Source organism: Microtus oregoni, unplaced genomic scaffold, assembly GCF_018167655.1.
Source record: "Microtus oregoni isolate MIOR12 unplaced genomic scaffold, Mior012 000000F_ref0000247, whole genome shotgun sequence".
Classification (NCBI taxonomy): Eukaryota; Metazoa; Chordata; class Mammalia; order Rodentia; family Cricetidae; genus Microtus; species Microtus oregoni.
This window is the reverse complement of record NW_024543059.1, coordinates 60979210-60992099: the sequence shown is the minus strand read 5'-3', so window position 1 is coordinate 60992099 and position 12890 is coordinate 60979210. Positions and strand designations below refer to the sequence as shown.

General features: G+C 40.5%; 1 protein-coding gene across 1 annotated transcript in view; it reads left to right on the top strand.

Annotated features, from left to right (window-relative positions):
* The window catches only part of Col24a1 (collagen type XXIV alpha 1 chain), a 228645-nt gene that overhangs the window by 103409 nt on the left and 112346 nt on the right, over positions 1 to 12890 (top strand). The window contains exon 25 of the mRNA XM_041678738.1: positions 10200 to 10253. Within this exon, the coding sequence (XP_041534672.1) occupies positions 10200 to 10253 (54 nt within the window). The remainder of the gene's footprint in view (positions 1 to 10199; positions 10254 to 12890) is intronic.

Here is a 12890-nt window from a genome sequence, read left to right as displayed (position 1 = left end):
ATCAAAAGAGAAAATTGCCCAACCATCTCTTTGGTGAGCTCTAGGTAATATATAACCCATCAGTGTGGTTACACATTGAGCTCAAATGGCCAGTCTTTTCTACTTGTAATTTCATCAGGCTTGGATGTCTGTCTGTCTGCTGAGTCCTCACCTGGAAGGTGCTGGTTAAAGGAGTAATGAGTCATTTCTTATAGAAGGATGTGGTGGTTTGCATCTGTGTCCACCACTTCTGCTTGTTTACTGATTTAGTCAAATGGCTTGATTATCTTCTGTATTCTAGGAACTATTGATTTAGTCAAAATATATTTATCTCTGTACTCTAGGAAGTATGCTAGACATAAGAGATGGAGTGTTCTTTCTACTTTCTAGAATATTCTGACTGATAAACTTAAAGTCATGTCTTCTTCAGTGGTGGTGGATTAAGCAAACATACTAGCCAGACGCTTGTGTCACCTTGGCCAAATACCAAAAGAAACATTTAATACAGGGAATTCGTTTTTTGGCTCACAGTTTAAGAAGGCTGAACCTATTATCTGTGCCAAGCACTGTGGCCATGGCAGCATGTTCTGGGCTGTTCTTGATGTCTTGGTAGACAACAAGCAGAGAAGGGGACCAGGAAGAGAACAGCACAAGATACAGCCAAGACTTCCTCAGTGGCCTTCCTCCAACTATGTCCCACCTCCCCGTACACCAGCATGTTATGAATCTAGTCAAACAAAAGAAAGTTGTTTGCCCCAAGTTGTAATGTCCACAGAATAACTTCTGAGCTTAGAGATTTCATTTGAAAATATGAATGATTTATCAAAAGCCTGGCTATTTGGAAACTGATAATTAAATAATCAAAAAACACTTCAGGTATACACCTTAAAATTATCCTAAAATCAGAGGTCTGAGGGAAAACTGTTGAAAACAAGAATAGACATTATTCTCCCTTGTCAGGTCACTTTCTTTCTTTTTTATTTTTAATGAGCTCTGCATATTTCTCTGCTCCCCTCCTTGCTCTCCCCTCCCCTTCTACCCTCTCCCAAGGTCCCCATGCTCCCAATTTACTCAGGAGATCTTATCTTTTTCTACTTTCCATGTAGATTACATCTATGTATGTCTCTCTTAGGGTCCTCATTGTTGTCTAGGTTCTCTGGGATTGTGGTTTGTGGGCTGGTTTTCTTTGCTTTGTTTTAAAACCACTTATGAGTAAGTACCTGTGATAATTGTCTTTCTAGGTCTGGGTTACCTCACTCAGAATGATGTTTTCTAGCTCCATCCATTTGCCTGCAAAAATTCAAAATGTTGTTATTTTTTTCTGCTGTGTAGTACTCCATTGTGTAAATGTACCACATTTTCCTTGTCCATTCTTCAGTCTAGGGGCATTTTGGTTGTTTCCAAGTTCTGGCTATGACAAACAGTGCTGCTATTAACATAGCTGAGCCCATATTGTTGTGGCACAATTGAGCATCCTTTGGATATAGACCCAAAAGTGGTATTCCTGGGTCTTGAGGAAGGTTGTTTCCTAATTTTCTGAGAAACCGCCACACTGACATCCAAAGGGGCTGTACCGGCTTGCATTCCCACCAGCAATGCAGAAGTGTTCCCTTCTTTCTCTAATTAAAAAGTGTGAGTTGTCCTTGTCTTTTCCTTCATCCACATGCGCTCTCGAGGGTAGCTCTTCTATGTGCTGTGTCTTAGTTACCACTTTTTCCTGATGTTCAGGGATTTCCTGGCCCCAGGCCCATATTTTCATCTGGGAACATTCTTCCCAGAATCCTTCAGTGGTGTTTCATACTCATCATATTTTAAAAAGGAATCTTGTGGCTGGAGAGATGACTCAGCAGTTAATAGCACTGGCTGTTCTTCCAAAGGATCAGAATCTATTCCCAGCATAGACACGGTTGGCAAACAACTCTCTGTCACTCACAGTACCAGGGTGTCTGACACCCTCTTCTGACCTCTTGTGGGCACAGGGAATGTATATGGTGCTTAGATATACATTCAGGCAAAACACCAATACACATAAAAGTAGATAAATAAATAAGGAACTCTCAGACTGCGGAGATGGCAACGTTGGTGAGGTGCTCGCCCTACAGGGACATGTCACGTGTTCGAATCTCTAGCACTCATGTGAAAAACACCAGCTACAGCAATGTGTGTCTTTAGCCTTAACTCGGACAGGGAGGAAACAGGTAGTTCCCCCAAGCTTGTTGACCAGCCAGTTTAGCCAGTTGATGACCACTCTCAGAGACCCTGTCTCAAATAAAGGTGGGAGGACAGAGAAGGGAGGACACCAAACCTCAACCTCTGGCCTCTCTATGCGCATGGGCCTAAGTGCCTCCATATACACACATACACAAAAAAGAAAAGAAAATAGGAATTCTGCTGTGATACTCAGCTAGAGTACATGGTCTTTTCTTATCCACCCCTTCCATTCTGTCTAAATGGACAACAGATTATACGGCCGCCTCCCAGGACAAAGGCATGAAAGGTGAAGACCCGCTGCAGAGAAATAGTTCTGTGAGAACACGCGTCCCCATGTAGTGCTTGGAAATGGATTTCTTTTTCATGTGTGACTGAACTTCTGGTTCTCTGGTCACCCAAAGTCCCCACTTGATTGATATACAACGTTGCCATTTTCAAGGTAAAAAGTGTTCAAATATCAGTGATTTTCTTCAGTTCAGTAGTTTATGTGGTTTGAAAGGGAAATACAAACACTGATACAAATATTAAAGGTAATAGGTATCTAAGAAGCAACAGAGAACAAGTCTAGGGAATTTGCTCTGTAAGCTGTATTTTGGCGTAAATTTCCAAAGCTCTGAGGTCTGCAATCCTTCATCCTGTTACACAGTCTTTTACATGTTGAAGATTTGAGTTCCCATGAGGCATCTGAGACACTCTCTAAGACACAGTAGTTTTTGAAGTATACTTTGCTAAGTATAGGAACATGTACAGCACCTCATTCAACTAGGAAATATTCTAATGTTATATTACGCTTCAAGTGAATCAGTAGGATGTGGTTACTAAAAAGGAAAATAGAAATAGAACATTTTTAAGTTTTTACTGACTTTAGGAGGAAAAATAATATTTCTTCTTAATTCTAAAAGTTGATTTATTCCACATCAGGCTTTTTGGCCTTTCGCATTTTGGCTTCAGTTAACAAAATCTTTAAATAGACCATTACATACCCCGCTTTGCAGAAAATGGAATGGTTTCAATTATTACATGGCTTTTTTAGCTCCCAAGCAGAACATGTTCTAGCTGAAGATGCTGCCCTGTTCCTCGCTGTATGTTAGATGAGGTGCTGAGCTTACCAAATCATCGATGGGCATTCTTTGCCAACAGGCATATGTTGTTGGTATCTCCTAAACGTGAGGAAATTGCCTTCCACAACTGTTTTGCATTCCAGTAAATACACAGCGGAACGGATTTGAGCCGTGTGAGCCATATGGTCTGTTTTGCACTAGAGTCTACTTACATCTTGAAAAAGCTGCAGGGAGGGTTGATAAGCAAGTAGGTACGGCTGTGTTCCAGGGAAAATGTCAAAGAGAAGCCAACGTTATGTGTTGTGACTCCCGGTTTTGCTGGAATTCCATATCATTTTATCTCTGGCCGGTTTTTGTTATCTGCTTTACCTTGGTGTTCATTAACTCTAAATTGTTTGGTATATTACTTTAAACATTATAGATACTGAACTGTTTCACATCTCATCTATGGAAAAGTGGACATCACTAGGCAATAATTTAGAGGTTCCTATAGATGCGTTCAACTGAAAAAAGACTACAGGAAGTAAATAATTAGTAAGACTTAAAGTAAGCTTAATATAATCTCAAAACTAACCAACAATAGAATTTAGTCATTATGACTGATTAAAACTGCATGATGAACCTTTGCTATTCTTTCCTCAGAGAAGAGTGCTTTAATTTTCTTCTTTGGGGATGGAGAATGTCCTTGGGGAAGGGGAGGTGGCTCGGTGGGGAGGAGTACTTACTGTGAAAGCAGAAGGACCTGAGTTCAAATCTCCGGCACCCAGGTTGAAAATAAAAATCTGAGTATGGCTATGCATGCCTGTATTCCCAGTGTTGGGGAGCAGAGACAGGAATCCTGGGATCTCACTGGTCGGCCAGCCTAGCCTTAGAGAGAGAATCTGTCTTAAAGGAATGAGGCGGAGATGAATAGAGACAGACCATTTCCTTGGCCTCTGTGCGTGTATGCGAGGGGGGGAAAGGGGGAGAGAGAGAGAGAGAGAGAGAGAGAGAGAGAGAGAGAGAGAGAAGACTGAAAGGTGGACTTATACACTGTGAATGCATGTGATGTGGTTGGCAGGACAGTGTGTGACTAGTTGTAAGAGGCAAACATTCCTTCACCTCATTGTGACAGCAATTATGCCAGAGCTCTGAGCCAGAGCTGTTGATGCAGTCCATAGCCACCCCATAGTTTCTGACCTACAGAAACAGGGGTACAGGAAACCGCGCTTAGCGAAAGTGCTGAGCTAAACAAATTCCAGGAGCCAGCCCTAGCCAGGCCTCCAGGGAGAATGCTTCCGAAAAATTCTGCCATTTTTTTCCTTTCCTGCAAGAGAGTTGTCTTAAAGGGCACAGCCCTTTGAAGAGGAGATAGTGACTTGTGGAATTTAGGGTTCTCAGGACATGCAGAGTCAGCATGGGGTGGTGGCCCCAGGTTGGGGTCAGGTCCTAATTGCCACTGTCCAGAGAGGGAGAGAAGAATAGTTTGTACATTTGACTTTGGAAGCCTGAGGGGGACCTCTGCTTCCCGTCATTCAAAAACACCTTTTCTTCTTTCTTTCAAATAAAACTTTTGATTTGAATTCTCAAGGAAGGAAGGAAGGAAGGAAGGAAGGAAGGAAGAAAGGTAAAGTAAAGGTTTATTATTTTAAGTCATTTACTTTAAGGAGATAATGTGATGTGAGAACTAAGTCAGCAATATGAAAGCTGTGATGGTGGAGAGTGTCCCTCCTACATGTTTTCTCTTTCTGTAAGCTAACTGTCCACTGGTTTAGCCATCTCCTTTGCTGTGCAAAGACATTCTAGTTCCATGAATTCCCAGTTCTCAGTGGCTGACATTACCTCCTGAGCAGCAAGATCCTGTTCAGAAGGTCTTTGGCCATGTCAGTTCCCCGAATGGCTTCCCCTACTTTTTCCTGTCACTGTTTCCAAATTTCAGGTCTCATGGAGGCCTTCCTTTAATTCATTTGGAGATGAATTTTTTATACAGAATATGAGACAGGAATCCAGCATCATCATTCTACTTGTGGACATTTTTCCCAGACCTTTTTTTGATGAAAAAGAATGAATAGAAAGGAACAATGTTGGGATAGTTTCATTTTCTATTCTGGTACCCATGGGTAATCAATTGAAATGAATTGCAGCTATGCCCACTTATACCCAGTTAGCCTTTGAGCACTTGAAAACTGAAAACACATTTGTTCTTGGTTCTGAGTTGTATCTTGTCCTAGATTGCACTTATATGAGGTGCCTGTTTCTTGGATGAATACAAAAACAAATCAGGGGCTCTGTGACTTTTGCTTTTGGAAAGTGTTTGCAATAATAATAGTGATGAAGAAGAAGAAGATGATGATGATAAAGAGAACCATATAGGAGTCATTGACTAAAACATATCTCCTAGCATGAGTTTATGGCTTGTAAAGAATTTTCAGCTCAAGGAGGCTGTTGAGAGATGGGGAGCTGGCGAGGAGATAGCCCATGGGGGGAGATTAAACCCGCCAGCATTGCCTTACAATTACAGATGTATTGGTCCCACCCACTTATGGTGGGTTAGGCTCCCATATCAGGTTTTTTGTTTTTAAATCACTCTGTGAAGCTTTGGGGAAATACATCTTAAGTATCATGGCTTTCTGCTCAGCAGTGTACCTCTGTCGTAGATGAACTTTCTCTAAGTTGTCTGGCAGAGCAGAAATCCTGTTCTCAATAGAATAATTTTACAAGCTATGGTCTCCACTAGTAATTCTGTCTCCTTTCGGCTGCCAAAGTTCTCAAGAGAGTTGACTCCACAAGCTGTTTTCCATGCTTCCTTCACATGGACACTGTTAACCCTTCAGCAGTCACGTCTAAACATGCAGAAGCTACCAAAGATGTCCTTAGACGTCACCATTGACCCTACAATGTCAAATTCCGTCACTCCCTCAAAGTTATTCCTTAACAATGATGCTTTTCTTCCCTTGAACCTTTGCTCCTTGGCTTTCTTTGCACATTCCCACTCTCCTCCAAGACAACTCTTTATTTTGCTTTCTCTTCTCACCTCCAAATACTCTTTATTCAGATCCTCTTCTTGTTCATTTTATTATTACTGTGGATGGTGGTTGCCTTGTTAGTGGTATGCATGCTGCATTGTTCTGATAATTACAACCATTTCTGAAAGACATTTTTTTTGCATAAATGATCTGAGCTAGATTCAAGTTTTCCAACCTTATGTCAGTGCATGATTTAATTCATTGTATCTTTGGGAAAATATTAGCCACTGGATCAAAATAAAGACAAAATTGACTGTTGTAAGATGATGAAGAGTTTTTGTTACTTATGTGTCTAAGGTGATTAAGAAAGCTTTTTAACTGAAGTAGTTCCCCACTCCCTTGGGACTGCTGTTACATGGGACAGGAAGGAGTGGGGTTTCTCATGTAAACAAGCACCATATCCTACTGACTTTGTACCCTGCCTCAGTCAGAGTAACCAAATTACTCTGCGATGAAACACAGCTTCAAAATATCAATGGTTAGCAATAGCAAAGATTTCTTTCTCACTTGCTCCCTAACCTCTGGGAACTGCCTGTGTCTGTTCCAAGCCATCTGGATCCTAGGGCTCAGGCTCACAAAGAGCCTCTTTGGATCATAGTTAGTTTGTGACCTCTAAAAAGCAGTTTGACAAATGTCATGTCCTCACCTCTTCTCTTTGTTCTAAATAAGCTACATAAAGAAGCCTAGTATTAGCGGGATGGACAGTAATTTTCTTCCCATGATGAGAAGCGCGGTAAGCCTAACAGAAATAGCACAGGGATGTGTAATTGCTCTACAGAAATCATCAGTGAACATTTTGAATAACGCAACTCAGCATGCCTTTTTTTTCCGTAATAACATTTGAAAATGGAATATTTCTTAAATCACTGACGAATTGCATTTGCTTATTGGAATTTTTCTTTTTAGAAATATAAAAATATAGGTGCATTGGTAGCATGTTAAATTTAATGAAAATGTGATGGGTTTCATATAAAAATGGATTCACCCACTATTGCCAAATGTGTGGGTTGTTTCATATTAAATGTTGATATAGACTGAAAGACCAAATGGATTTAAAGCCTGTGTGTCTCAGCTGTTAGGAGTAACTCAAACCTCCCTTGGCTTACTTATTTTGATAAGGACAGTTAAACACAGATATAGAAGCATTTGAAAAAAAAGACAAGTGAGAAATTTATAAAGGGAAAAAACAGAAAAATTAGCGCTGGAATACAATAGAAATATGAGAAATAAGCTATGCCTAAAAGTGGTACCACAAATCAATAGAGGACAGCAGCATTATATATATATTTATATCATACATATTCACATTATATATGTATGTATATGTGTGTATATAAGTATATGTGTGTATATATTATATATATATATGTATACACATTTATATATGTTGTTTGAGGACTGAGTCACTACATGGACAGAAGCACAATCCCTGCCTCATCCTAAGTCTTGTGACAATGAGACTCCAGATGGGTTAAAGATCCAAATAGAAAAGATGAAAAAAATGTACATTGTTAAATAGAAAACACTATCCTGAGTGAGGTAAGCCAGACCCAAAAAGAGGAACATGGGATGTACTCACTCATATTTGGTTTCTAGTCATAAATAAAGGACAGTGAGCTTATAATTCATGATCCTAGAGAAGCTAAATAAGAAGGTGAATCCAAAGACAAACATATAGGCATCCTCCTGAATATTAACCTTCATCAGGCAATGAAAGGAGACAGAGACAGAGACCCACATTGGAGCACCGGACAGAAATCTCAAGGTCCAAATCAGGAGCAGAAGGAGAGGGAGCACGAGCAAGGAACTCAGGACCGCGATGAATACACCCACACACTGAGACAATGGGGATGTTCTATTGGGAACTCACCAAGACCAGCTGGCCTGGGTCTGAAAAAGCCTGGGATAAAACCGGACTTGCTGAACATAGCAGACAATGAGGAATACTGAGAACTCAAGAACAATGGCAGTGGGTTTTTGATCCTACTGCACGTACTGGCTTTGGGGGAGCCTAGGCAGTTTGGATGCTCACCTTACTAGACCTGGATGGAGGTGGGCGGTCCTTGGGCTTCCCACAGGTCAGGGAACCCTGATTGCTCTTCGAGCAGATGAGGGAGGGGGACTTGATTGGAGGAGGGAAATGGGAGGCGGTGGCGGTGAGGAGGCAGAAATCCTTAATAAATTAATAAATTTTTTAAAAAAACAAACAACAACAACAACAAAAAAAGAATGTAAAAATTAAGTTTTCAAAATAAAACACAATCCACGCCTACTGGAATAGTAAGATTCTAAGCACTCAAAAATAGCCTAAGCTTCCACATACAGTTTAATCTCCTCTGCTAAACTCATCTGCTGCATCTGTCCCAGGAGACTCCAATTGACACTACCAAAGTCAGTGGTTGTGGTGATGAAGTCATGCTCACACACAAAGTGCCTAGTACATGTTGCCGTATCCAGGATCACGTGACAATCAACCCACATGTTGCTGTATCCAGGGTCATGTGACAATCAACCCACTAGATATGGAAACAGATATGACTATGGGCTTGCGTGGATGGATAAAATCATACTAAGCTAGTTTCAGCCCAGTCACCCATTGGTCGTGGTTCACTTCTTTGCATTTATAAATATATATTATATAAAATTCTATCTAGGCAGGTTCTATACTTGGTAGCTATTGAAAAATTTCATGTGTTCTTAAAAGTAAAAAAATTATTAATTCCTTGCAATTGAAGAAAGAGCAGGGATGTGTTCCTGCTCGAATACTTACTCTATGTTGTTCTTTTGCTATCCATATCGATTAAAGAAGGAATAATAAGTATACACAATACAGACACAGAGAGAGCCCAAGTCCGTCATTTGTCCCTACGACTGTGTTCCTCACCCAGGCTGTATGCTAGCCTGGAATCCCTGCTTTCTTCTTCATTTTGCTGGCTGATCTCTTCCTACTCAAGCTACAGATTAAATGTCTGGCTTCCTCCCTTCCCAGACTCTCCCTGCTAAAATGCCTTTTCATTCTGTGGCATCGTAATTATTTCCTTTATGAGCTATGTCATAACTTATAACTGTTAATGGTTTTCCTTCCATGTTACAAGATGCCTTGCTTCATCAAGTGTTCCTAGTTTCATTTCTGTTACTGTATTAAACACCAGGACCAAAAGCAACCTGAAAGGAGAGAGCTTATTTAATCTGCAGCTTTTAGTCCCATCATCAAAGGAAGCCAGGACAGGAGCTTGGAGCAGTAGCCATGGAGGAAGGTCGCTTGCTGGCTTGGTTTTTCAGGCTTGCTCAGCTAACTCTCTTATACAGCCCAGTCCTACCCCTCCTACCACATCAATTAACAATTAAGAACATGCCCCCATGGACATGCCAGAAGGCCAAGCATATGGAGGTAATTCCTCAATTGAGTTCCCTCTGCCCAAGTGACTGTGGATTGTATCAAACTGATAGCTGAAGCTAACTATGACAGCAAGACAGGGCCTGGATCTGTCTTACATCAGCAGCCAGTGCCACTCAGAACAGACATCAAATCCTTATATAACTGAAAAAATAAATGAGCATGAATGGGTATTAAGATACTTTCAAAGAAGGTAATCACAAAAATGATTTCATGGTAACATATCTACAACAAGTAGATATGAAAGCTCAGATATAGTTATAGCATCCTGTTGGTTATTAGGTCATAAGCCCAGAGACTGCATTGTCTCCCAACAAGGTGTCTGTTATGCATTAAGTTTTCATTTAGATATTTTTGACTGACTGAATCAATTAATTCTAATGTGAAATCCTAGGCTCTGAACCAATTCTACAAAGAATTCTCCTCCCCGCCCCCAGAAAAATTAGGATGAAGTAGAAGAAACAGTAATTATAGGAGATTTAAAACCAGCATGCTACAAGAGTGATGTAATGTATACATACTTTCTGTTATTTCTTTTTTAACAAGGGACCTGTTGGTTTACCCGGAGAAGTAGGAATAACTGGAAACGTGGGTGAAAAGGTAATTCCTTTGTTATTTTATTTTGTATTAAGAACTCCCAGCTAACTTCAACCTTATTTTATGTTAACTGATTAGAACGCATTCACTGTCCTGGTAGGGGACTAGAGGGTGGAGAGTTAGAGACACTAATCACTTTTCTGTGTGTCCACACACCTACAGCAGAACATCAGAGTCCCAGAGACCCTTGGTGAACACACAGAGGCTGCTTGGACACAAATAGAGTGCCTCTGGCACCAGGGACCATCCAGCCAGGTGCCCACAGGCTCAAATGGCAGCAACAGCTGAAGGAGGGTCCTGCTTTCCTGTATGGCTGGTCCTGTGCGCTGGCAATTCTTCAGCCTAATAGTGGTCACAGCAGCTACACAACCCAGTAAAAAGCCCGATGGAGTCAGCCTGCAAATAGTCTGTCTGAGCTGCTATAGCTTATCTGCTCTAGAAAGAACACTACTCAATACCCTAACCCCCATTCGCAATACCAAGTAAACTGCAGAAGGAGCATCTTCATTCTCTGCTCCTCAGCAAGGAGGAACTACTTATTCGTTTTGCTTTCTCTCTGAGTATTTGGTTTTGCCCTGTGCTTTTCTTATTGTGTTTACTTACCCTTAGTATCTTTTCTTCTGTGGTCAATACATACGTTTTTTCTCTTTCCATTGTCACTTAATCTGTCTTTTCACTCACTGCCCACCTTCATTTTATTACTTAATCATTAATAATGTTAACTTGAATAGCTCTTCAATCCTCATCTTAGTCTATAAGTATCTTAACTCCTTTTTTTTTCCTCTCCTTAAGGGAATATAGTTGACATTTCTAGTTGGTTTTTTGTTGGGTTTAAATATCTGGATTGTTTTTGTATTGTTCTGTTGTCATCTACTTCCTCTCCGCTGAGTAGTGGTGAAGTTTGAGAGCTCAAGATAAAGTTACCCACTAAGAAGACTTTAACATAATATCAGAAGGGATATCCCAACAAAGGCAAAAATATTTACATAGAAACACAAGACAAATGGAAAGACAAGGCAATATGACTCCCACAAAAGCTAACAGCTCCTCAATAACTGAATCCAAAAATAATGTAGTGGTTGAAATGCTGCGCAAAGCTTTCAAAAGTTGTTTACTTTTGAGAGTGACCAGTGACCTCAAAGGGGAGTCAAACAAACAGACAATGAGGGAAGACAGTCAATTCAGGATTTAGAGTAGAGATTTAGTAGTAAGGATGACAAATGTAGTAGATAAATAGATTCGGGGGGAATTCAGGAACTTTGGTAATAAAGGACACCATAAAGCAAAATTTTAAGCTATGAAAAGCACAACCATTAAATTAGAGTAAGCAGGAAAAAACGTTCCACAGATTGAAAGTATGAATAAGGAATGATTGCATTCAGGCAGCAAAGGAAAGAAAAGCAGTCATGACCGTGAATGACCATGGCTTTCAAAAGCTTTGGGACACGGTCATGAGGGGAAAACAAAGATTCTCAAAGTAGATAAAGAGCTGAACTATGCACATCAGGCATAGTTCTTTGCTCAAGCTGTACAAAAAAAAATTATTCCAAATATAGGGAAAGATATGTGCATCCAAGAGACATTTAGAATCTCAAATACACATAAAAGAGAACGAAATTATAGCATTTGCAAGTAGTGACTGGAAATGGAGATCATCGTGTTAAGAGAAATAAGCCAGGCCGGGCAGTGGTGGCACACGCCTTTAATCCCAGCACTCAGGAGGCAGAGGCAGGCGGATCTCTGTGAGTTCGAGGCCAGCCTGGTCTACAAGAGCTAGTTCCAGGACAGGAATCAAAAACTATGGAGAAATCCTGTCTCGAAAAATCCAGAGAGAGAGAGAGAGAGAGAGAGAGAGAGAGAGAGAGAGAGAGAGAAATAAGCCAGGTTTGAAAGGATAACCAAAGCATGGTTTCTCTCAAGTGTGGAATTTAGTAGGAGTAGAAGGGAGCCCACCAGGGATGTAGGAGGAAAAGGGGAAGGAAACACAAGAAACAGTAAGAAAGTTAGAGCATGTGGCCATGGTATGCTATATGCATTTTGGAAATGTAGTGATAAAAATTATTACTTTGTACAAAGAACATATGCTGGTAAAAGGAATATGTATTCAAAAATATAACACATTACCTCTAATGAATCTCCTAAAGATGTTTAAGTATGAGTAATTAAGTATTTGTTTCTAATTTGTAAAGGGTAGGGTACCCTGCTGGCTGCAAAGATGCAATCTGAAAAGCAAGTACGAAGTGGGCCGTGCAGAAGTATGATCAGAAAAACCAATCCATAATTCTTCCAGTTTTGAACCAGAAAACTAAGCTTCCAAATTACTCTCTCTTTCCTCGAACTCATTTACTAAACATCTGTCCCTGTGTTCAGTCTCACGCTCATGCACCTCCTCTAACATATTCTCTCCCATCCCAGGCTTTTGTTCACAGACAAACCGCTGGGCTCTATTACATAATTTCCCCTCCTCTTAGGAAGCCATCTACATCTCTCTAGCCCTTCCTGTGTGAGAGCTATTCACAGTATACAGTTCAGTTTTCCTCTAATTATTTCACCTCTGCTAATAACCAATCTATAGTTATTTGAGAGGAGAATGCAAGTTTAACTTTGTATGCAATATAAGTTCTTAATATATGCTTCATG